This window comes from Cornus florida, unplaced genomic scaffold, assembly GCF_030987335.1.
Source record: "Cornus florida cultivar Cherokee Brave unplaced genomic scaffold, ASM3098733v1 CherokeeBrave_3.0.0_Hap2_Chr06, whole genome shotgun sequence".
NCBI lineage: Eukaryota > Viridiplantae > Streptophyta > Magnoliopsida > Cornales > Cornaceae > Cornus > Cornus florida.
In genome coordinates this window covers 83,666,633-83,692,409 of record NW_026775576.1, presented here as the reverse complement: position 1 = coordinate 83,692,409, position 25,777 = coordinate 83,666,633, and the positions used below count along the sequence as shown (strand labels likewise).

The window sequence follows — 25,777 nt, the reverse complement described above, 5'->3', positions numbered from 1 at the left end:
AGGTATTTTGTAACATTTTAAACCAGAAGGGGGGTTTAATGCATTAAAGTCAAAAATAAAAAAAACACAATACTTCTATCTTCACCAACAAAAATATAGATTATCTCATTATTAATGTAAATTAATAATAAATAATAAATGATTACTACTTCTTTACTTATCAAATACCAAATAACAAAAGAAGTCGTGTTCATTTACAGTGGTGAGGACTTAAAAATTGTTAAAAATATATATTAAAAAACTTTAGATTCCCAAAAATATATTTATTAAAGGTCATTAGTGAGTATAAATTTATTTAATTATATTTAATATATATTTATTTTGGAAACGAGGGAGCCGTAGGAAGGCAGTTCAGGTCAAGTCAATAATCAATAGTAATGTTAGTCCAACGCTCACAAGTGTGAAGTTCAGGAAATTTGAATCCAATGGCAGCAACGACTACAAAAAAAAAATCTTTTCTTCGTCATCTCACCGACGACTTCCTGTGCTGAATTGCTTTCGCGCCTATATAAACAGCCAAATCCTATTCTCCGTAACCATAAGAGCCTCTCTCAGATCAATTTACAACACTATCTTCTCTCTCTTCCCCAAAATGAACCCAAATGATGACAGCAGGAATGTCCCCTCCTCCTCTGATCCTCCACCGTTCGATCCATCCCAGCCCGCCGTGCCAATCTCCTACCCCCTCAAAACCCTAGAAGACCTCGAATCGAGGGTCTATTTTGACTCATTTCACTTCCCATTCAACAAAGCTTCGGTCACTCTTCAATCTGGTAATGGTTCATTGCCTAACCGCCCCAGAATTCTAGTGTGCCATGACATGAAAGGAGGTTACACTGATGATGATAAGTGGGTACAAGGTGGGACCTATGCCGATGCCTATGCGATATGGCACTGGTACTTGATGGATGTTTTCGTGTATTTTTCGCATAGTTTGGTTACACTTCCGCCTCCTTGTTGGACTAATGCAGCTCACAAGCATGGTGTCAAGGTTTGTGTTTTTTGTTATATCGATTACATGTGTTTTTGGAGTATTATAACAAGTGAATAGAAGTTCATATTGGGGATTATAAGATTTGGTTTGGCTCTGTTATGTTTACAAGACTTTGTACTGGGAATTGATAGTTGAAAATGAAATTGGCTGATACATATACATGTCTGTGTGATGTATATATACATATACACATATATGTTTGTACATAGACTAGTTTGAAACACATAATTGGAAGACTGAAGTTCTGTTTGTACATAATGTTGTTGCTTCTGTCATGTTGAATAAGGTACTGGGGACTTTCATTACAGAATGGGCTGAAGGGAGAGTTATCGCCAACAAACTACTCTCGACGAGGGAGTCTGCTCAAATGTATGCTGAGCGCTTGACTGAGCTAGCCGTTGCTTTGGGCTTTGATGGATGGCTGGTAAGTTCCCCCACCAAAAAATAAAAATAAAAAATCCCTGCATGCTTTACAATGTTTAATATTTAATTGCCAAGTTCCAAGTGCATATATAGTTCGGTGTTGAATGCTTCAGCTTGACATAGAAGGTTGTTTCCAGTTGTTTATGTGATACCTATATCGACTTCTCTAAATTCTTTTTTCTGTTTTTTGATGGGGTTAAAGTTCTTATAGGTTTTACATCCGTTGGGAACATGAAAACTGTTTAGATTAGGCAAAATTAGCTGATCTAAGAATTTGACGCTTTCCTAGTCACTTCATAGGCTTGGTTGATTTTTTGGATTCAAGCATATCCAAGAAAGAAAACGTAGAACTAGCACTCCAAGGAAACTCAAAATGGAAAAATTCCTGCAGTACATAGTGAAAACTGTGTTTTATCATGTGCATCTTTAGTGCTTTTGACATGAAAGAACAAAAAAGGTAAAATTTAAAATCTGTTCCCTTGAATTAAAGTGGCTCTCACGAGGATCATTCATGCACTCTCATTATTGTTGATATTGTGACGGTTATTTGCAGATAAATATGGAGGTTAGATTGGATGTAGGGCAAATCCCTAATATGAAAGAATTTATCAGCCAATTAACCAAGACCATGCACTCTTCAATGCCTGGATCTTTGGTCATATGGTAAGAGTTAGTTGATCCTACATTCTTAGTCATTGAAGCTTTCTTTTTACTTTTTCCCCTTTCTTAATGAAATGCATATAACTTGTGATTCTCTCATTTTATTGACCATGCAGGTATGATAGTGTTACTGTCAACGGCAATCTTCACTGGCAAAATTTATTGAATAAAAAGAATAAGCCTTTCTTTGATATATGTGATGGCATATTTGTAAATTATACATGGGGGGTATTGCCTTCTCTCTCTCTCTCTTACTCAAATTTTGATTTTGGTGTTACAGTTTTCTTGCATATACATTTTCTTCTATACCATGCAGAAAGACTATCCAAACCGTACAGCTGTTGCTGCCGGGGATAGAAAGTTTGATGTCTACATGGGTATTGATGTTTTTGGAAGGGGCACTTATGGTGGCGGAGAGTGGAATGTATGCGTGCTATTCAATCCTTGAAACTGTTTAATATCCTGTGTATATATTATATAACTGTTGGGAAGCTGGTAGTCAACATAACACCATATTATGATTCATGAACTGAATTTAGGTTATTTACTTGGTGGTCTTTGTGCTTGAAGCAACTTCTTTAAGCTATGTCCGGTAGTATGGAATTGGTGCCTTGGAATTGGAATTGAAAAAAAATTAGTTCAGACTTTAAAATATTTTTTCTCCAATTCCAATTCCAAGGTACCAATTCCATGCTACCGAACATAACATAATTGTTTTTTTATTCAATTGTTGGTAGATTTTGAAATTTCATATGATTGAGTGACCTTTTGCACCTCAGACAAATGTTGCACTTGATGTGTTGAAGAAAAGCGATGTGTCAGCTGCTATATTTGCTCCTGGATGGGTCCATGAGGTACCGCAACCACCTGATTTTCAGACTGCTCAGAACCAGTACTGAACTCAATTCTTGTTGCAAATTTTAATAATTTATCTTTTACTTCTAATATGCTTTCATTATTTTTTATGAAGTTATTTTTGTTGGTCTACGATTTCTTTAGCTACGATATTACGACACTTCACTCTATCAACAATTGATGTGTTGGGCAGTGTTGAAAGACATAAAAATTTGAAGAGAGAAATTAAACATGAAGAACAAAATGATAGACACACAAAGCCCAAACGACTGCATCACTTTTATTATATTCTCTCTTAATATTGTTTACAATTAGGACCTTTATTAATAGGTTGTTACGAAATAATGATCGAATAGGAGTTTATGAGAACAAGAGAAAAAATAGGCGCACACAAACGAGATAAGGATTTACGTGGTTCGGCTATGCCTACATCTACGGGGAGAAGACAGAACAATATTTCACTATGGAAATAAAGAGATACAATGCTTAAGTGGCTCACACCCAAAACCCAATTACACCCAAAATTCTCTCACACTTCGCTTTTCTTTACTAAGCAAACTCACCCAATTGTTGGATGCTTTAAACCATGTAGATCAAGGCTCTTTATAGCCAAAATGTCATCACTATTCGTGGACTTGGAGACCAAGCATAATGCTTGTTGAACACATATACTTGGAGGGCAAGTTGAATGATGTCATGGGTGAGCTATTGCATGATGATGTAAGTGATGAGCTATTGCATGGTGAGTTGGCATAATTTGAGCCACAACTATCAACAAATCTCCACCTTGGCGAAAAATTCAAGTGGGCCACTGTATCTCTGTAAAACAAACTGTCTTCTCCATTAAGCCCCTAAGGGCAATTTCAACATTTGAGAATACCAACCAAGTCCAAGCAATGCTTGAACTTGAGAGTCGGAATGGACTTTGTCATCATATCCGTCGGATTTTCAAGTATGCCAATTTTCTTCAATATAGTAATTCCTTCTGATATGACATCCCGAATAAAATGATATCTGACATCGATGTGTTTGGTTCTCTTGTGATACATTTGACTTTTGGTCAAATATATCGCACTCTGACTGTTACAATAAATAACAGTTGAGCTTTGCTGCAAACCCAAAACACTGACCAAACCTCTCAACCAAATGGCTTCCTTTACTACTTCAGTGGTCGCCATATATTCTGCTTCTGTAGTAGAGAGAGTAACTGTGGATTGCAAAGTTGCTTTCTAACTAACTGCACAACCTAAGAGAGTAAAGACGTATCATGTCAGAGATCTCCTTTTGTCTAAATCACCAGCGTAGTCGGAGTCCACAAAACCAACAACACTGCCAAAATAATCACTGCTCTTCTGATAAACTAAGCCAATATCTGCAGTACCTTTCAAATACCGAAGAATCCATTTCACGGCTAGCCAATGCTCTTTTCCTGGATTATCCATATATCTGCTAACTATACTGACTGCATGTGAAATATCAGGGCGAGTGCAAACCATTGTATACATTAAGCTACCAACTGCACTAGCATAAGGAACACGTGACATGTGCTCCTTCTCTTCTTCGGACTGCGGTGATAAAGCTGCAAAAAGACGAAAAGGAGCAGCAAGTGGTGTGCTCACAGATTTGGAATTCTGCATGTTGAACCGCTCAAGCACTTTCTTAATATAACTTTTCTGTGACAAACTCAACCCTGCCAGCTTGGCGATCCCTCTGAATTTCCATGCCCAAAATCTTCTGCGCTGCAATGAGATCTTTCATCTCAAATTCAGTATTCAACTGAGATTTTAACTTGTTGATTTCTGACATGTCTTTTATAGCAATAAGCATGTCATCAACATATAACAACAAGAATACAAAAGAACCATCTGAGAGCTTTCGGTAGTAGACACAAAGCTACTTCTCAAGTAGCCATAACTAACCATAAAAGTGTCGAACCTTTTGTACCACTGCCTTAGAGATTGTTTCAACCCATACAAGGATTTCTTTAACAAACAAACATGGTCTTCTTTTCCCTGAACAACAAACTCCTCTGGCTGATGCATATAAATTTCTTCTTTTAGCTCACCATGTAGAAAAGCTGTTTGGACATCAAGTTGCTTAAGCTCCAAGTTAAATAGAGCAACCATTGCAAGTAACACGCGGATAGAGGTGTGTTTCACAACTGGTGAGAAAACTTCATTGAAATCCACACCTTCTCTCTGACTATAACCCTTTGCCACCAAATGTGATTTGTACCTTGTATCTTTAACACCTGGAGTTCCTTCCTTTTTCTTGAAGACCCATTTGCAACCAACAATTTTCTGGCCTTTAGGAGGTTTCACCAACTCCCATGTCTGATTCTTATGAAGAGATTCAATCTCCTCAGTCATAGTAACAGTTTACTTGGCAGATTCATTTCCTGTAACAGCTTATTAGTAGGTGGAAGGCTCTTTATCTTCAATATTTTCTACCACAAACAAAGCATAAGCAACTAAATCTGGATAAGCATACCTCTCAGGAGGTTTAATCTGCCTTTTCTGTCTCCCTGAAGCAATATTGTACTGTTGCTCATCTGGTACTTGATCATCCTGCACCTCTTCAACATTGGGCTGAACTGGAGTGTTGACTTGTTTTCTGGAGCTTCAAAGTCATGCTCCACCTACTGCTTAACACCCTGAGATTCACCTGTAACAAAAGACTCCTTTCTCTGGTGAAGTAAAGCAAACTCATCAAAAGTAACATCTCTGCTGGTAATAAATTTAGGTGACTTAGGATCAGGACACCACAACCTGTATCCCTTCACCCCGGATGCATAGCCAATAAAAATACATTTCTTGGCTCAAGTTTTCCTTCATTAACATGAGCATAAGCAGGACATCCAAAAACTCTTAAATTAGAATAATTAGCAGGAGTACCAGATCATACCTCTTCAGGTGTTTTGCACTCAATAGCAGTTGATGGTGACCTGTTCACCAGATAGCAAGCTGTGTTGATTGCTTCAGCCCAAAATCCTTTAGACAACCCAGCATTGAAAAGCATACAACGAGCTCTTTCTAAGAGAGTTCTATTCATGCGTTATGCTACACCATTATGTTGTGGAGTCTTTCGAACTGTATGGTGTTTGACAATGCCTTCATTTCTGCAGAAATCGTCAAATTCTCCTGAGCAAAATTCTAAACCGTTATCTGTTCTGAGACGCTTGATTTTCTTTCCGGTCTGCTTTTCAATTATGGCCTTCCACTGCTTAAACTTAAGGAACACTTCATGTTTTTGCTTCAAGATATAAATCCAGACTTTCTTGGAGAAGTCATCAATGAAAGTCAACATATATCGAGAACCACCAAGAAAGGGAACTCTGGAAGGACCCCAAAGATCTGAATGAATGTAATCAACAGTGCCCTTGGTCCTGTGAACAGCTGTACTGAACTTGAGTCTTTTCTGCTTGCCAAAGACACAATGCTCGCAAAAGTCTAGCTTTCCCGTCTTTTGTCCACCTAGCAAACCTCGTTTGCTCAATTCTATCAAACCCCTTTCACTCATATGCCCTAAACGCATATGCCACAGATGGGTAGTTTTTGATTCTTGATCAACTGAAGAAGATACTAAAGCAGCTCCTGTCACAGTACTGCCCTGCAAAAAATAGAGGCCTTTTCTCTATTTTCCTTTAAGCATAGTAAGAGCACCTTTAAAAACTCTCAAAACTCCACCTTCAGCTGAAAATAATTTGAGTCACCTTGATAGTTGTGGCTCAAATTATGCCAACTCACCATGCAATAGCTCATCACTTGCATCATCATGTAATAGCTCACCCATGACATCATTCAAGTTGCCCTCCAAGTATATGTGTTCAAGAAGCATTATGCTTGGTCTCCAAGTCCACGAATAGTGATGACATTTGGCTATAAATAGCCTTGATCTCCATGGTTTAAAGCATCCAACAATTGAGTGAGTTTGCTTAGTAAAGAAAAGCAAAGTATGAGAGAATTTTGAGTGTAATTGGGTTTTGGGTGTGAGCCACTTAAACATTGTATCTATTTATTTCTATAGTGAAATATTGTTCTGTCTTCTCCTCGTGGATGTAGGCATAGCCGAACCATGTAAATCCTTGTCTCGTTTGTGTGTGCCTATTTTTTTTTTCTTGTCATTAATTTTCTCTTTGTTCTCATAAACTCCTATTTGATCCTTTTTTTTTCTTCATAACATAGGTGAAAGAATGCAAGTGATAAATATGAAAAATACATCGATGGAGGATTTCTAAAATCAATTCCATAAATCATTCTAATCAATATTCTATCATAGGCTCAAATCACTCCTATGATATTCTTCAACACCCCTGCTCAAGTTGGTACACGTTAACTTAAGTGTCCAACTTGAAACTAAATACGAAGTTGTCGAGAATTCGAGACGAATTGATCCGGAGATCCGCGACGAGTTGATCTGAAGATCCGAGACGAATTGATCCGAAGATCTGAGACAAGTAGAGTATTGAGTAGGGTATGATAAACCCGCTCTAATAGCATGTTGAAAGATATAAAAATTTGAAGAGAGAAATTAAACATGAAGAACAAAAGGATAGGCACACAAAGCCTAAAGGGCTGCATCACTTTTATTATATTGACGGAGGATTTCTAAAATCAATTCCATAAATCACTCTAATCAATTGGCTCAAATCACTCCTATGATATTCTCCAACAGGCAGTTATCAACACAATATCCTTGTCTACGTGTCTGACATTTCTGTGATACTTACAAAATGTTTTAATCATTGTTCCTCAAGTGCAACAAACTAGCTATGCTTGCCATTTTATCATAAAGCCTGTCAAAAAGTTGCAACTCCTCCATTTTGTCACTCTCCATTGGCCGTCCATTAAACCCAAAACATGAGGCTGTATATATAAATACATATACACATATACATATATAGACACACTCATAGTCAATTTACAACATTTTAAATACACAAATGTATAGCTGTGACCGCTTATCTACACTAAAGGAGTTGCCATGTCGTGTACTCCATTCTCAGTCAAAATTTGGCACCCTCATATATATTTGCCATTTTATCATAAAACCTGTCAAAGTTGCAACTTCTCCATTATTTCAGTCTCCATTGGCCATCCGTTAAACCCAAAACATGAGGTTGTATATATAAACACATATACATATATATAGACACATATAGTCAATTACAACATTTGAAATACACAAATGTATTGCTGTGACCACTTGTCTACACTAAAGGAGTTGCCATGTTGTATACTCCTTTATTTGTCAAAATTTGGCGCCCTCGTATGCGGTCAATAATAATAGCTTGAGAGGTTTTTGCGCATCGCCATTGTCAAGCATGTTATGTCTTTTTAAGTTTTGAGCATTAATTTCTTACTCAAGCATGCATCAAATCTCCAACAGCTTTGAGTGCTCATATTTCCATTGATCATTAAATGGGTATGGAAACATGATTAATGTGTAGTCGTGTACAGTGCAAAATTTAAGAAATTTCCATAGAATCTAACTATTTTTTTTATCATTTTCTGAAGTGCATGTTACTGTTTTGAAGGTCAACAAATTTTATCTGCATCAGATCTTTTGTATTTTCAGTCTTCAATGTTATGACATTACCATAGAATTTCTGCTTTCTCCACCAATTCTGCATTTGATAACATTGATTCTTTTCTGTTCCAGAAATTGTTTTTCGTAGAATATTAGTTTTGAGTTTAAAAAGTATTTGAATACCCTGTAATTTTTTAATGATGTCCTTTTGCTTCTACCCGTAGAAAGGTGTCACTGAAAATTATAATGGTTAGCCCTTATGCTATTTCAGCAATTCAATTATCATACTTGCCATCTGTGTTTTTTTTTTTTGTTTGTCAGGTTGGTCTTATAGATTCACATGGTAAGAATATGTTATCATTATTGAGGTCTCCACCTCTAATGACAAGTTTTCAGTTTTCTCTTTCATAGTGGTTCCACAATATAACCTTTTTTGTTCCATGTCTTCCTTCTAAATTGCATGTAGGCCTTTTAATTATTTGATCACCTTCATCTGTAATATGCTTTCAATTTTGCAGTTGGTGGGCCCTTGTTGAGCAATCATGGGGAATATTACAGAATTACCCCAAAGTACTACCATTCTACTCAAATTTTGATCAGGTTACAATTTCGTATCTCTTTTGTACTTTCTCTCTTCCTTCTTTTTCCCCATTTCTTTTTCCAAGTAACAGAGAATATGGAAGCTTTCAGGATGACTGTTTCTCAAAATATCTCACAATATTTTTATGTAACACGACTTTTTACATACATTTTCTGAATTTTACAAGCATGTCATGTGAATTTGGTTTTACTTCTTATAAGAATTAAATGTTATTGCTTACTCGCCTCATTTAGTAGATGGGAAGTCATGAGGTTCAGCTCCGTTACAGTGAATTCTCTTCATTATTCTCCAGTGACCACTAAGCTCTCATAATGTTATTTATTATGACAACGTTAAAAGAAGGGTCAACCATGAGTATTTGATCGGTCCAATTTATCATATCATTTGTCCAAAAAAGGATTATTTTGGTTTGGCCATTTCGTACATGATTCTAATAAAATTTTGTAGTTAAAGGAATTACTTGTGAAGTTGTTTTGGTGGAGACAAATAGATAGATATAGAGATAGAAGAAAAGGAGAGTGTGTGATTAATGTGTTGAACTCATCAGACCAAACTAATTTCTTTTCAACCTGTATGCCAAACGGGGCCTGCTGGATGCTGGATTTCTCAATTAGCAAAGATCTGGTGAGAGAGAAGTGGTAATGGGGGAAAACAGACCCCATACAGTGTAAACCATGTGTACAGAATGACTAATTTCTTTGACTTGTTCAGGGCCATGGTTACCATTATTCTGTTGATGGAGGGCAAGTACTAAATGCTCCTTGGAACAACATTTCTTCTCAAAGCTTTCAGGTATTAACTTTTTCTTTCTTTCTTGTGTTTTCTTTTGTTTTTTCTTTTCCTGTTCTCACTATGATACAGTGATTTGACACCATAACGCCCAAAATCATTGTCCGGAAACTTGTGTTTGGGACCATGTTCTTGCGATGGCAGTTGAACTGTATAATCTATGTCACCATACTTTTACTTTGTACCAACTTATCTGCCTTTTGAAATGCGAGAAAACTATTTTTCTGGAGACAACTTGTTTCAAGACATTGACAGAAACAGTGTTCAAAATGTTCTGGCAAAAGCATCCTTTACATTATTTTCATATTCTACAGTTTTGTAGAATAAAAAATATTTATAGAAAATTATACCAAACATGTCTCCAAGGTTTTTACAGGAGCATGTGTCCTGTCATAAGTCAGAGATATAACAAAATAATTCTCAGATTTACTGTAACATGCTCCTGTACATTCTGGTCCTATCACCAATGTTATGTTTTTAAATGAACACGTTATGTTATGATTTTTGTCCTTGCAGTATGCCCTTTTTACTTGTCCTAACTAATCTTATTTGTTACAGCCTTGCCTTGAGTTTTCTGGACGGCCTATCCCAAACACAATTCAAGTGCTTGTTAAGTAAGTTCCGTTGCTCATATGTGATGTAGGACCTCCATCAATATATCGCTTTTATTTCTTTGCAGTTTGTCTTTTGTACAGCTGTCATTTCCATTGGGAAGTATATGTACCAATTATTCACCTGATTTCGACAGGAAAATGTTATACATATAGAATCTGTATATGGACCCCAATTAGAATGCTGTGTCAGTGACATTTTTAAAATAATAAGGTGCTTTTTCTTGAGGTCCTTTGTTTTGAAGTGATAGAAGCCGAATGAAAAATGTCGTTATGTATGGAATTTTTTTTTGATGATTCTGTTCATATAACATCATTACTTTTTAGTCATATGTAGAAAAGTTCATGTTTTGGAGAACTTACCATTGAAATATTTTTCATACATTTAGATTTTATTTGGAGCTTCAGATATTTCCTTCTTTCCTGTGAATCATTTTAGAGCGGCAAATACTATGATATTCCTGAGAATCAATAAACTTTTGTGTACACCTTATGTTGCGTAGTTAACTGTGTTCATACATCTATGAGTGAACCACCACTTGGATCAGTAACCACTTGGTATGTGAGCTGTTCTTGTTTGTGTTTTCTTAGGATTGAAGTATATTTCAATACTCAGTAAATTTATATTTATAGTACCTTTCATGTTTTTGGTTGTAAGTTTGTAACCAGTGTTCTGGGCCTTCTGACTGCTTGTATATCTTGCTCCAGAAACATGTCCTCTGTAGTCTGTAGTGCATCACAAAATTCTCTATTTTGTTTCTTCAGTTAGATTAAATTTTAAGTATCATTTGATTGAATGTATGTTTTTAAATTGAAGTTCTAAGGAAGCGTCTTATAGCGGAGGAGGGAACATCACGTTTAAAGGAGCTCTTGAAGACAGTGCATATTTCACAACAAGACTCTTTCAGGGAGAGATTCTTTTGGCGAATTTACCGGTCTACCTTTCATATTCCGTAAGCGATCTCATTTGTGTATAAATAATGCAAACAAAATTGTATCTCAAACAATTCTTAGGTCAATTTTAAGTTGTGAGACCTGGCTATTACAACATCAATGCCATTTTTCTCTGTCTGGTCAGTGAGAATGTCATATTACAAGTGATCCAAATTGTGTGAAGAATATATCTTAACCCTGCCTTTTACGGATCAGAGCTTAGAATTTGTGGTGTATGTGGAGAGTAGGGGAAAAATGGGAGCCCGTCAACTATCAGTCAAATCAGAATTGTTAGAATGGTTAGGATGGACCAAACGGTCTGAAAAGGCACCATCCTCATCCTTTTTTTATCCCAATTGAATGGGGTCAGCCACACGATTCTCATCTTCTACTCTTCTCTATTACAAGTTATGTCTCCTGATATATTTAATTAAATATATGAAGGTCTTTTCTTATTATTTTGTCCGATGTATTAGTTTTGTCTAAATTGAACTAATCTTCCTTTTATATTGGTGCATCTATTGGTCTATCTTGTATATTCTATATCAAAACTTACTTTTTCTTATTTTATCGTTAATAAGTGTCACTTCTACATTCTTTTTTTCATAAGAACTAATTTCTTCATAATTTGTAGATTATTTAATTTTGTCCCTTGTAGTTATTCCTATCATCCATCTTTGTATTCTCATTTTAGCAGCATAAATGTGTTGTCATAGAATCTTTTTTAATACCAATCCTCTATTCTGTATAAAAAAAAAAAAAAAAAGTTTGCCTAATCATCCCATAGAATTTTCTTTTTAACCTATTTGATTCTGTCATCACATAGGAATATAGGATATCACTGGCCTGTTTCCATCTTGTCTAGCCTGTTCTAATCTTGCTTATTACATCATAATCTATCTCCTTTTTTATTGTTAATCCTAAATATTGAAAATAGTTATCTCGAGTAATCCTTTTTCTTAATTCATTTGAATGAAAATAAAAATAAAAAACAGTTAAATTCAGTTGGATTGATTTTTTGCAAGTTCTAACATGGCACCTTTGGAAATCCCATAATAATGATATGATAATTTGAGTTGTATGTCACTCTTTGAGTACTAAAAATTGATCCTCTGCTTTCCTTTGTAGTGGTTGCTTCATTTGTGGCATTTCTTCAACTTCTACATGAGGGTGGCACATGTTCCCACTTGCTCTAGTTCTCCCTCATTCCCATTCAATTACTCAATATTTTCCCTTTTGTTTACCTCCGATTATCACATTAGCTCTCTCGAGTTTTTTTCTTCTTAATTTTCTCTCTATTATTAAGGATGAATTAAAATAATAGTGGTTGTAGTTTAGGAAATATATAGCCAGACCAAGGGGATTAGAACTTTTCGTTGCTTAGACAAGCATAGATATGATTTAAACTGAAGGATTACATTGCCATGGGGAATCCGGAGGGTGCTAATTTACTAAATTGAGCCTGAAATATTTCAGTGACATTATGAACTCAAAATAAGTCATTTACATTTCTGTTATTTTTCTTCCTGAAGTAGATCTGCAAATCGAACCAGTGAGGGTTCTTGCATATTCTCAGAGTTTATTCAAAAGACTAGTTTAGGAAACAACAGTTTCACTTGACAGAGACAACCTAAATAGGTCATTGTTTTCCGCCACAGTTTTTTTTTTTTTGATTAAATCTGCATGTGGAAGGCTCAAGCTCTATTTTGGGATCAAGGTTTTCTTATTGCTGCTTTCATTTGATCTACTTAAGAGGGGGAAAAGTTCTGTTTTGTCTCCAGTTCTATTTATTCTAGTTCATTGTCAGAAACCTTTGGAAGGTCCATCTTGTCATCTCTCGTGGGATAATCTGGGACCCTTTTTTTTTTTTTTTTTGTCCTCTTCAAGATAATGTTTGTATTTGTAGATTATCATATTCCAGTGGTGAATGCCTCATCTGTAAACAACATTCCTTGGTCCCCAGAATTATGTCAGATCTATGGCTATATAAGAAATAAATATCGGATTGATGCTTGCCTGAACAGCAGCACTACGTCCCTAGTTTGTGTTTTAGCATTTTCATTTGTTCAGCTGTTGATGCCACTTTCTGTGCCAGGTGAAATCAGATGGGAACTCCCTGGTAGGCCTTTTGCTGGAGTTCTCTTCTACCCTGAAGGAGAGAACATCGGTTCTTCTTGCATCCTTTGGAAGTACAGTGGACCAGTTATCAAGCAACTTTAGTGAAGTGATCAGGCCAATTCGAGTTACAAAACCTGAAACTGCCCCAGGATGGGTCATTCAGGAGAGTAGCATTGCAATGAATGGATACACATTAACAGAAATTCATGCCGTATGCTATCAGTCAAATCCTGAAGTTAATGAAGATAATTCCTTAGCTCGCAGTCCATCAGAATATTTTGCAGTGCTGGGCCATATCACAGTTAGAACTTCTGAAAAGAACTCGATGTTCCCTCCATCTACTTCATGGTTAGTTGAAGGTCAATATATTAACTGGACTTCAGGTTCTCAGGGATCAAAGACCCTTAGCGTCAAGGTCCTTTGGAAATTGAAAGACGGAGATTCTTCTGAATTCCCAAAGTACAATATTTATGTGGAGAAGCTAGCAACTAATGCTGTTGGTGAAACGGGCAAAATGCACGGTGTGCCGGAGTATCTTGGGGTGGCGCAAGTGGAAGCTTTTTATGTATCTGATCTTGTCGTTCCTTTGGACACTTCTAGTCTCAAGTTCATTATTCAAGTGTGCGGCAACGATGGAGCTTGTCAGACTCTAGATGATTCTCCGTCTTTTCAACTGAATGTTGAAGGTTAGCAATCTATGTATGTTGCCTTTTAGCCGCCTCCTTTTGAGGGAGGGTGAATAATGTGTCTCTTGTATCTGTCAAGTGTGTTGTAGCGGGACTGAACTCTCAGTGAATGCTTATGTGATTAATTGTACTCTGTCGTCATTTCAAATATAGCTAATGTTGTGCCAAGATGGTTTTGTAACGCTACGTTTTTATGTTCATGTAATAATAATCAATAAATTATGAGGTTCCCCATTTTAAGAGAGAGAGAGGAGTGGGGCCTTTCCTCATTTTTCTCTGGCTTTTGAATTTGGGAGAAAAGAATTTTTATTTCTAAAACGGAGTGATGAATTTGAACTTAAACTTTAGAATTGAGGCGTAAAAATAAAAAGAAAAACTCAATTATATATTTTTATAAAAGAGAGAGAACAACTTAAATTCTCTTACGTATTAAGGTTTCATTTGTTTCGACATAAAATATTTTTTTTGAAAAATATTTTTGTAACGATCCAAACCGGGGGTCCGGATCGCTAATTGGGTCTTTCACCAAATCCGATGACACATCAGGGGTAAAATGGTTATTTCACAATATAAGGGGATAATAAGACCTTAAACTAGTCAAATGAGGTTTAAAACAGTCATTCTAGTCATTCCATGATATTCGGTGAAGTTCTACGGCCATTGGTTATGAATTCCCAAAAGTACCCTTACCCGGTTCAAGGGAAATTCCGACACTGCCCCACTAAAACTATCATAACTCTTAACATGAGTGGAATTTGAGGATGACGTTGGTCTCATTGGAAAGCTAACTCAAAATCCTTGAAAATGGACTCAAGAATGACCCTATTTGGGTTCGGAACGAAGAAGTTATGACCGTTTGAAATCTGGTGATCAAAGTTGTCAAGGCAAAAATGACACATTGGAGGACTTGAACCGGTTCAAGATGGGCAGTAAGCCCATACGTGAACCAAATGCACCCCTTGAACCGGTTTAATGGGGCTGAACCGGTTCAAGATGTCCAGAACCTTAAAATCAACCCAGAAAATGCTTAAAATTGATCTTGTGGACTTAGGCACTCCTTTGGTCCCTTGGTGACCTTACTCAAAGCGCAAACTTGTCTCAAATCCTCAGTACAATGATGAAACTAACATTACTAAATGATACTAAGATCGAATAAGACCATACACAAGTCCGACACATCATTAAAATTTAGCAAATTCGTCATACATCAAAAATATGGCCTTAAGGCTTTACATGGATGTTGAAATCATAATGAGACCACAAAATACAAGAGAATGGTCTCAAGACCATTTCCAACCATGTGGAAGATACAAATTGATCCCTAATATTATTTACAACAAAAGGGTTAAGATCATTAAGCACAAAAGAGTCAAGTTCATCAACTCGACTAAACTGGTGGTGGGTTATTGTCCGCCAATTCTTTGCCATGACCTGAAAAATGTTATTAATAAAAGGGTGAGCATAAAGCTCAGTAGAAGTCGCTTAAGGTAGTTTTGGACTCCCTTGAGCCACGTAACACATAAAGGAATGATAAGGAACCGGGGTCATGCAATGGGAGTCCACACAATATTTACAACTTATAGGCAACAAACTCAACACATAACACAATTCTACAAAATGATTTGCATATATGGAATATGATTCACCCATCCCAAACCTGGTCTATACCGACCCATCTTTCACTTTTCGAAAACCCACTAACTGACTTTACTGAGGCGAGATTGATAACTAATCCCGGTTCCATTTCTGGCAATGCTTGGCAATCGTTAAAGGGCCTAGTATCAACTTTTTCACGCCCTAAACCGGGTCGCACTCCCTCTAGGTCAAGCTAGCCCCGGACTCGCGAAATCCGATTCATTTTTTTTTAAAAAAAACACTTCCCTTCCTTAAAGAAACTTCACTTTTTTAATAAAACAAAATTTCCTTTCAAATTACCTCTAAATCTCCTTTTCATGCCATAGTATGCATTATAATGATTTTCAACCTCAAATCATAAGTTCATCACTATTGCACCAACAATATCATCAATTCATCCTATAAGAGTCAAGTAACATCCATGGCATACTTAAAAAGATCAACACAACAAGGACATCTTTATCCCAAGTAAGGCATGTTCAAGAATTCTCAAAATTTTCACATAACAAAATTAAGTAAACCATTAACTCAAGGTTTAAACAACTCATGATTTACACATATAGAGACATTCACAACTTAACAAGTTTATATCAAATTTCATGATTTGCAACATATATAAAAAAATAATAGAAATTTGTTTAAATTGAATCAAAATTTAAACATTAGGAAAACCCCTACCTCAAAGTGATTAGCCAATCAAGGCCTAAGGCTAAGCCAAATTTTGAACTCTTCCAAACCCAAGCAATATTGGTGCCAAATGAAAGCCCTCCTCAAGCTCATCAACTTCCTCTCTATGGCATCACCAAAAACACCCCCTAATCTCCCCAAATCCAAGGTTAAATATATGTGACATATAATTGAAGTATAGATATAATGAGAGAAGGGGGAGGAACCTAGAGAGAGATGCATGAAAATGAAGGGAAAGAAAAGGAGGGTTTGGTCTTACAATTGAAGCCTTGGCCCTTAGGGTGCCACTTGTCATGCCACCAATGGTTTCTATTTTTGGTGAACTTTCAATCTTGCCCTTGCTCATTTAATATAATGCCTCCTCTGTCCTCCAAAATATCTTCCCAACAATGAAGATACATGCATGAATATATGAGTGAAATATCCATAATGCCCCTCACTTAAAATGAGAAAACCGGGAGAAGTTCCTGAACCCGAAAATCGTTCCGACCTTGAACAAATTTTTAGAATGACACCACCACCTCTAAATGACTAAAATATACCTCTAGAACCCTCTGCTCAAGAAAATGACTAAAATGCCCTTCGGCGCCCTTGTGACACGCAAAACGAGGTACAAAAATTAAATAAATTCTGAAAATTCAAAAAACGCACAAAAATAGAAAAATGAGAAACTTCACAATTTTTCTTTTTAGGGTAAAATATTCTTTTATTTTTACTTTGTCTGTATTTGGCAAAGATTTACGTTGAGATTGAGGTCGAATCCATCTGGCGAGGCATGTAAAATAATTTGTCAAAAATTGATGGATAAGTTATTTTTTCAAAATTTTAATATATTTTTTCTAAGTAAATATTTTATGACAACCAAATCTCAAAAAATTAAAAATATATATATTTTTAAAAATTATTTTACTTCTAAACAAACGGAGCCTAGGTATTTCATGAAGAGAATTTAGTCATTTATCAAAAAGGGACATTGTCACTCATTTATTAAGGCAATGTCATTTTGCTATTTGAATTTTACTATTATTTATTAAGACACATCGGTTTGCTCTTTGCATTTCACAATTTAAACATGTTTTATTGGTGAGTGAAATTGATAACATTTACTATTGAATGTGATTATTAAGGAGCATGTATCCTATTTTCTATTGTCAGCCTTTAAAAAATATCATACTTAGTAAACAGCGTAAATAACCTTTTGATGCAAAAATATTTATTTATTTTATATAATATTAATAAATCATATGTGATAGAAATTTTATAATATTATATACCATAGTTATTTTATATTATATGTAAGTAAAAATATTTTAATTTATCATATTTTAAATGTTTATTCCAACATTTTTATGAAAACGGTCATTCCAAGGAGTGGAATCTTCTTAGTTCATTCCACTGGCACCAAAACGTAACAAATTCTTTAAAAACTCTCTTCTTATTTGGTGCGACATATGGTCTATATAAGTGTTAAATATTTTTTATATTTAAAAAATTTATGATACCAATGAATGAACTAAATAATATAAAATATTAAAAAGTTTTTATTTATTTATTTGTTGCAATAAATATTGCGTGCCAAAAGGCCCAAAACAAGTTTTAATAAAGGACATTTTTGTTTTCTGCTTCCACTCAGCAAAAACAAAATTACTAAACACCCCCGGTGAGGTTGCATATGAATTAACCGCGGGAAAATTTGTTCAAACCAACGTCCAGGTAGCAACTAACTACAAACAATAAATCCAAACAGCCACTTTTCTTCGTCGTTTCTATCGAACTCACACACAGTTGACTTCCCAAGCTGAATCTCTTTCGCGCTTATATAAATCGCCAAACCCTATTCTCCATACAAGCTTTCCTCGGATCAATTCATAACACTCTTTTCTCTCTCTCTCCTCCTTAAAATGAATCCAAATGATAACAAGAAGAAGAACATCCACTCCTCCTCCGATCCTCCACCTTTCGATCCATCCCAGCCCTCTGTGCCAATCTCATACCCCATCAAAACCCTAGAAGACCTCGAATCGAGGGTCTATTTTGACTCATTTCACTTCCCATTCAACAAAGCTTCGGTGACTCTTCCATCTGATAATGGTTCTTTGGCTGACCGTCCCAGAATTCTTGTGTGCCATGACATGGCCGGAGGGTACTTGGATGATAAGTGGGTCCAAGGGGGGACCAATGCCGATGCTTATGCGATTTGGCACTGGTACTTGATTGATGTTTTCGTGTATTTTTCGCATAGCTTTGTTACCCTTCCACCTACTTGTTGGATTAATACAGCTCACAAACATGGTGTCAAGGTTTGTCCATTGTTGTATCAATTGCGTATGTGTTTTGGATTAGTGTAATCAAATAAGAAATTGTGGCTATTTGAATTGATCGATTGGCTTGAAAAACAGAATGGAAAGAAGTTAATGCTGCGTTCAGCTGCATGGAATTGGAGCCTTGGAATTGGAAAAATTTTTGATTCAATTTTCTGAATTACTTTTATCAAATTCCATCCATTTCAATTCCAAAACTCCAATTCCATATAGCCGAACATAGTCTAAGCAATTTTGTATTGGGATTGACACTTGAAACTGAAATTGGCTTAAAACACACAAACACACACACACAAACACACTCTGTATTGGAAATTGATAGTTGTGTTTGTATGTGATGATCATGTTGCTTCTGCCTATGTTGAATAAGGTATTGGGGACTTTCATCGTAGAATGGGATGAAGGCAGAGTTATTGCTGACAAACTACTCTCGACGAAGGAGTCTGCTCAAATGTATGCCGAGCGCTTGACTGAGCTAGCTGTTGCTTTGGGCTTTGATGGATGGCTGGTGAATTTTTCTTTTTAAATATGTATTCTTTACCCTATTTATTATTTATTTTCCGAATTCCAAGTGCATATGAAGTTTGGTGTTGAATGCCTCAGCCTGACATAGAATGCCATTTCTAGTTGTTTATATGATGCATATATCCACAGCCATTACTAGGCTCTTTAGGTTCTTCGTTATGAATGTACATGTTTATAGATTTACATTCTTTGGTAACAAAAAAACTGTATAAATCTGGCTATTCAAGAAAGAAATCTTAGAACTAGAACTCAACAACTCGGAAAATTCCTACTGTACATAGACAAAAATGTGAATTCTTAAGTGCTTCTTTAATGGTTTTGACAAAAAAAAGGGTAAACTTTACTACTTCGTTTTACTTGTAGTAAAATGGTCATTCTCTAAAATGGTCATTCTTATCGTTGTTGACCTTGGGACTGTTATTTGCAGTTAAATATGGAGGTTGACTTGGATGTTGGGCAAATCCCTAATCTGAAAGAATTCATCATCCATTTAACTAGTACCATGCACTCTTCAATGCCTGGATCTTTAGTCATATGGTAAGAGTTAGTTGATTCCGCTTTCCTAACCACGTAACCGACCCCAAGTAGTTGGGAAAAAGGCTCAGTTATTGTTGGATGCATTTCGTTGAAAAATGGGATAACGAAATGTATATTACTTTTTATTCTGTCATTTAATTTGTTGACTATGCAGGTATGATAGTGTTACTGTTAATGGTGATCTAATCTGGCAAAACATACTGAATGAAAATAATAAGCCTTTCTTTGACATATCTGATGGCATATTTGTGAATTATTCATGGGAGGTATTGCCTTTTTTTTTTTCTCTTAGTCGGAAGTTTGATTTAGGTGTTCCAGTTTTCGTGCATACATATTTTCTTTCGCGCCATGCAGGAAGACTATCCTAAACGTTCAGCTGAAGTTGCCGGTGACAGAAAGTTTGATGTCTACATGGGCATTGATGTTTTCGGAAGGGGCACTTATGGTGGTGGACAGTGGAATGTATGTGATCTAGATATCATATATAACTGTTGGAAATTGTTAGTAAACATAACACCATGTTATGAATTGAATTTAGGCTATTTACTTGGAGTTGGTGGTGATTGTGTTCGAATTAACTTTTTTAAATGTCCTTTATTCAATTGTTGGAAGATTATGAAATGCTGTATAACTGTAATAACATTTTGCACCTCAGACAAATGTTGCACTTGATGTGCTGAAGAAAGATGACGTGTCAGCTGCGATATATGCTCCTGGATGGGTATACGAGACTAAGCAACCGCCTGATTTTCAGACTGCTCAGAACCAGTAATGAACTCAATTCTTGTTGCAAAGTTTCAACTAATTTATCTGTTACTTCTAATTAATATGCTTATAATTTAATTTTTTTAAAATTCTTTGGGTTGGTTTATAGTTTTTGTTAGAAGCTATGATATTAAAACATTTGTCAATCATTAATATGTAGGGCATTTATCGACACAACATCCTTGTCCACACGTCTGATATATTTTTGCGTCAGTTTGCTCTTATAGATTCGTATGTTGAGAATAATGTTTAAGTTTACATCTATCCCTTTCTTGGTGGCTCCATGATTAACCCTTTATTTTATTTTATTTTATTATTATTATTTTTTTGTTCTATATCTTCCTGCTAAATTGTGTATAGTGTTGCAATTGTTTCATCACCTTCATTTGTGATATGCTGTGGATTTTTCAGTTGGTGGTCCCTTGTTGAAAAATCATGGGGAATATTACAGAATTACCCAAGAGCACTTCCTTTTTACTCAAATTTTGATCAGGTTTGTAACTTTATATATCTCTTTTGTTCTTTTTTTTCTTTCTTTTTCTTCTTCTTCTTTGATCACATAATATTTGTGTAACTTGTTTAGGGACACGGTTACCATATTTTCGTTGACGGAGGGCAAGTACTGAATTCTCCTTGGAACAACATTTCTTCTCAAAGCTTTCAGGTATGAACTCTTTCTCTATTTCTTTTTTTTTATTCCTTCTTTTTCTCGCCTTCCTTCTTCCCCCAGTTCTCACTCTGATATGATCATTTGGGTTGTTTCCTTTTCATGGCCTAAAAATATATGTTGCTGGTTTCAACTTTTCCACACACCATTTGTATTTTCATAAATTAACTTTTTTTTTTTGGGAAATTATATAAATTAATTTTCTTCTCAACATTAACTGTTGTAGAGACCAAGGTCTTGACACCATCGCATCCAAGAATCCATTCTTTCATAAACTTATGTTCATGTGATTGGTATCGAATTGCTTAATCTATGTCACAATGCTTTAACAACTGCTGCCCAGTAAATCAGTTCTGATGAACTTTGAACTTCATGTCATGGCATGGGTATGAAGAGAGTACCAGCAATGAGAGAGAGAAAAAATTTGTATTGAATAAAATATTTTTCAAAAATGTTGAGGAAATAAAACCATATCCCACATTGGAGTCCTACTTAAAGTGCCTGGTATTCATGGTTCAGCGAAGATGGACGGACTGCAATTACTTAAAGTTTCAACTTCAAATTTTGTACTTAATAATTAATTTTCCCTAGTTGTACTTGGGAGGAATTTGATAAGCAATGCAAACTTCTATATGGGAATAGAATGTTGATAATGACCTCACTCTGTAAATGCACTACTTGCTCTTCACAAATCAAAAAATTTCAGTTGATGTTTTGACAATGTTAAAAGTTACATTCATTTAGGTAAATTTTACAGATTATCAAGGATATGTTTATAAAAATTACAAGAAGAAGTGAAATTATTCATGTCATTATATGAATTTTTAGTTATCCAAATTATCAAGGAGAATACTCTCTCTTTCACACACACACACACTCTTATGGACAAGCATTTTTGCTCAATTTTCCTGCTATTATCATATTTGACTTTAGAATTGTTATGAGTTTTTACTGTGTACTAACTTATCAGGCTCTTGAAGATGCGACAAAACTATTTTTCCTGCTATTATCATCTTTCTCATCAGTGTTATGATTTTTGTCCTTGTAGCATGTCCATTTTTACCTTTTCCTAATTAACTTTATTTTTACAGCCTTACCTGAGTTTTTTGGAGAGCCTACCCCAAATTCAATTCAAGTCCTTGTTGAGTAAGTTTTATTGCTCTCTCTTTTATTTCTTTGCAGTTTGTGTTTTATATGGCTATCATTTCCACTTTGGGAGTCGTCGTCGTCATCATCGTCCCTGCCTTAATCCCATATGGATGAGGTCGGCTACATGAATTCTCTGTCTTCAATCTTTTCTCTTACATGTCATTCGCCCACTATATGTAACTTTTTAAAGTCACTTTTAATAAGCTTATCCCATGTAATTTTTGGTTGGCATCTCTATCTCTTACCTTCTATGACAACTAGCCTTCCTCGTTTGACTGACGCGTCTCTAAGTCTCTAATGTATGTGCCCAGACTACGCAAGTAATAAGTCTACTCTCTCTAATTTTCTCACCAATGGGTGCCACCCCTATTTTTTCTCTCACATTTTCATTAGTGACCCTATTTCTTCTAGTCACTCTACTCATCCATCTTAATATTCTCATTCCTGCTACATGAAAGCGTTGTTCTTGTTTCTTTTTTGGGGCCCAACGTTATGCTCCATACAATATAGCTAGTCTAATAACGGTCCTACATAAATTTTCTTTTAGCCTATGTGTTATTCTTTTATTTCCACTCGGAAGTATATGTACCAATTAGTCACATGAAGTAGCCAAGAAAATAGAACAGACATGATTTGTGTATATACCCCAACAGTGACATTTTTGAAATTACAATACACATTGAGGGCCTTTGTTTCAAAGTGATAAAACCAAATGAACCATATCATTCTGAATGGAAAAGCTTATGAAAATTTTGTTCATATACCATCATTACTCTTCAGTCATATGTAGAACAGTTGAACTTTTGGAACACATGCCATTGGAATATTATTCAACAAACATTTAGAGTTTAAATGGAACTTCAGATATTCCCAGTCTTTTCTGTTAATCAATTTAGAAAAGGAAAAATTTCTGATTTTCCTAAGAATAAAAATAATTCTAACCACACCTTATGTTTCATGGTTAGCTAATACATCTATGAGTGAACCGCCACTTGGATCAGTAACCACTTGAAATGCAAACTGTTCTTGTCTGTAGTAGCTTTAATTGATTTTGATGTAACCGGTTTTTTTTTTTTTTTTCCAAATTCTCTATTTCCGACTAATTTTGTTTCTAAAGTTGGATTAGATTTTATGTACCATTCTTCTGCTTGAATTAAGCATATGTTTTCAAATGGAAGTTTTAAGGAAGCATCTTATAGCGGAGGAGGGAACGTCACTTTTAAAGGATCTCTTGAAGACAATGCGTATTTCACAACAAAGCTCTTTCAGGGAGAGCTTCTTTTGGGGGATTTACCAATCTACTTTACATATTCTGTAAGCCATCTCATTTGTGAATAAAACTTGCAAACAAAATGGTTCTCAAACAATCTGTAGTTGAGAGTGACTTGTTAGACCTGGCTATTAAGGTTAGGTTGATGTCCTTCTGTTCCTCTGGTCAATGACAACATCATTTGACAAGTGATCGAAATCGTGTGATTTATGTTTCTCAGTGGAGTCATACTATGTAAAATATCAGACCCCATGGATGATTTTAACCATCCAAATCAGATATGTTAGAATGGTTAGGATTGTCATCACAATGGTCTACAAAATACTACCATTGGTCGTAATACCATAATCATCATCCTTGCCTTATCCCAATTGAATGTGGTCGGCCTCATGATTTCCTCCTACTGTTCTCGATATTTAGTATTATTAGGGTCTTTCCTTATTAATTTATCCGATGTTAATTTTGTCTCAGCTTTATGTACTGTTGTCATCTCTCTTATGGACACTATGAAAACTTTTTTATTTTCTGTTTTTAACTCTCTTCAAGAGAATGTTTGGAGCATTGTAGAATTATATACAATCAAGAACACCAAGAAAGAAAAATCTGCATACGAGTTTGTGTCTTCCCATTCTCATTTTGTTCAGCTGTTGATGCCACTGTCTTTTATGCAGGTGAAATCTGATGAGAGCTCCCTGGTAGGCCTTTCTCTGGAGTTCTCTTCTACCCTGAAGGAGAGAACATCAGTACTTCTTGCATCCCGGGGAAGAACCTTGCTTACAATAAACCAGTTGTCAACAAAATTTGGTAAAGTGATCATGCCTTGTCGAGTTACAAAACCAGAAACTGCACCAGGATGGGTCATACAGGAGAGTAGCATTTCAATGAATGGATACACATTAACAGAAATACATGCTGTTTGCTATCGATCAAAGCCTGAACTCGGTAAACAGATACTAAATTCTGGATCAAATGGCGAAGATAATGCCTTAGCTCGCGGTCCATCAGAATATTTTGCACTGCTAGGCCACATCACAGTTAAAACATCTGAGCAGAACTCGAGTTTCCCTCCATCTACTTCATGGCTAGTTGAGGGTCAGTATATTAAATGGACTTCGGGTTCTCAGGGATCAAAGACCCTTAGTGTCAAGGTCATTTGGAAACTGAAAGATGGAGATGCTTCTCTATTCCCACAGTACAACATTTATGTGGAGAAATTGAGCAAAATGCTTGAAGGTGTGCAGGAGTATCTTGGAGTGGCACGAGTGGACGCCTTTTATGTTTCTGATCTTGTCATTCCTACCGGCACTTCTAGTCTCAATTTCATCGTTCAAGTGTGCAGCATTGACGGAGCTTGTCAGACTCTAGATGATTCTCCATCTTTCGAGTTGAATGTTGAAGGTCGGTAATCTATATATATGTTACTTTCTTGTTGCATGACAATAAGAGATCAAAAGAACTGCTCAGAATAAAATAGCCTTTTCAATATAACTTATTATCCAAAGTGTATGTCAATACTAGTTTTTTATTTCTAGAGTTGGATTTATGTATTTGAACTGCTCTTTAATTGCATTTCTCAAAAACTTGTCACAGTCTCATGTGGTACATTTTTATTCTCTCTTTTAATCATGCTGTTTTTTAATCCATTTAGTGATGCTATATGAAACTGCCATTGTTAAGACATTTCCATGTTGAATAATTGTCAGTTCCATGAGGCACAATTGGGAAGATATAAGTGAATTATTTCTCAAATATGTGGGGAAAAAAAATTAAAGCTGAAGGGAAAAACGTGAGTTTTTGAAATTCCTACTTGAATTGGTGAAATTTTCACCATTGATGAACTATATCTAAATGTAAAGACTAAATCATTGTTCGGCAAAATCAGTCACCCAGAGGCAGACTCTGGAAATTTTTTCTTGCAGGGGGCTGAGTTAGCAGTATGAAAATTAAGTTAAAAAAAAAATTATAAGACAATTATTTCTTTCTACAATTGACTTTGTTGAAAGTAGATCTAAGAAGATTACT

At 35.6% G+C, this 25,777-nt stretch overlaps 2 protein-coding genes and 1 long non-coding RNA gene across 3 annotated transcripts; 2 read left to right on the top strand and 1 right to left on the bottom strand.

Annotated features, from left to right (window-relative positions):
• Nucleotides 1-358: 358 nt before the first annotated feature.
• On the top strand, nt 359-14,347 carry LOC132312437 (cytosolic endo-beta-N-acetylglucosaminidase 1-like). Its single transcript, XM_059810806.1, has 11 exons — nt 359-991; nt 1,281-1,418; nt 1,971-2,080; nt 2,194-2,305; nt 2,394-2,501; nt 2,857-2,969; nt 8,980-9,061; nt 9,774-9,854; nt 10,410-10,465; nt 11,280-11,415; nt 13,491-14,347. Exons 1-11 carry the CDS (start codon nt 593-595, stop codon nt 14,202-14,204), a joined length of 2,049 nt encoding a protein of 682 aa, XP_059666789.1. The 5' UTR covers nt 359-592; the 3' UTR covers nt 14,205-14,347.
• A 1,019-nt stretch (nt 14,348-15,366) lies between these two features.
• Nucleotides 15,367-16,732, bottom strand: LOC132314978 (uncharacterized). Its single transcript, XR_009483554.1, has 2 exons — nt 16,513-16,732; nt 15,367-15,630 (listed from the first exon to the last, which is right to left on the bottom strand). It is a non-coding gene; the product is annotated as an uncharacterized LOC132314978 (long non-coding RNA).
• A 1,690-nt stretch (nt 16,733-18,422) lies between these two features.
• On the top strand, nt 18,423-25,161 carry LOC132314456 (cytosolic endo-beta-N-acetylglucosaminidase 1-like). The gene is made up of 11 exons (XM_059813320.1): nt 18,423-18,821; nt 19,213-19,350; nt 19,795-19,904; nt 20,059-20,170; nt 20,259-20,366; nt 20,560-20,672; nt 21,081-21,162; nt 21,253-21,333; nt 22,439-22,482; nt 23,664-23,799; nt 24,427-25,161. The coding sequence occupies exons 1-11, from the start codon at nt 18,423-18,425 to the stop codon at nt 25,159-25,161; spliced, it is 2,058 nt and encodes a 685-aa protein (XP_059669303.1).
• The last annotated feature ends 616 nt before the right edge of the window (nt 25,162-25,777 follow it).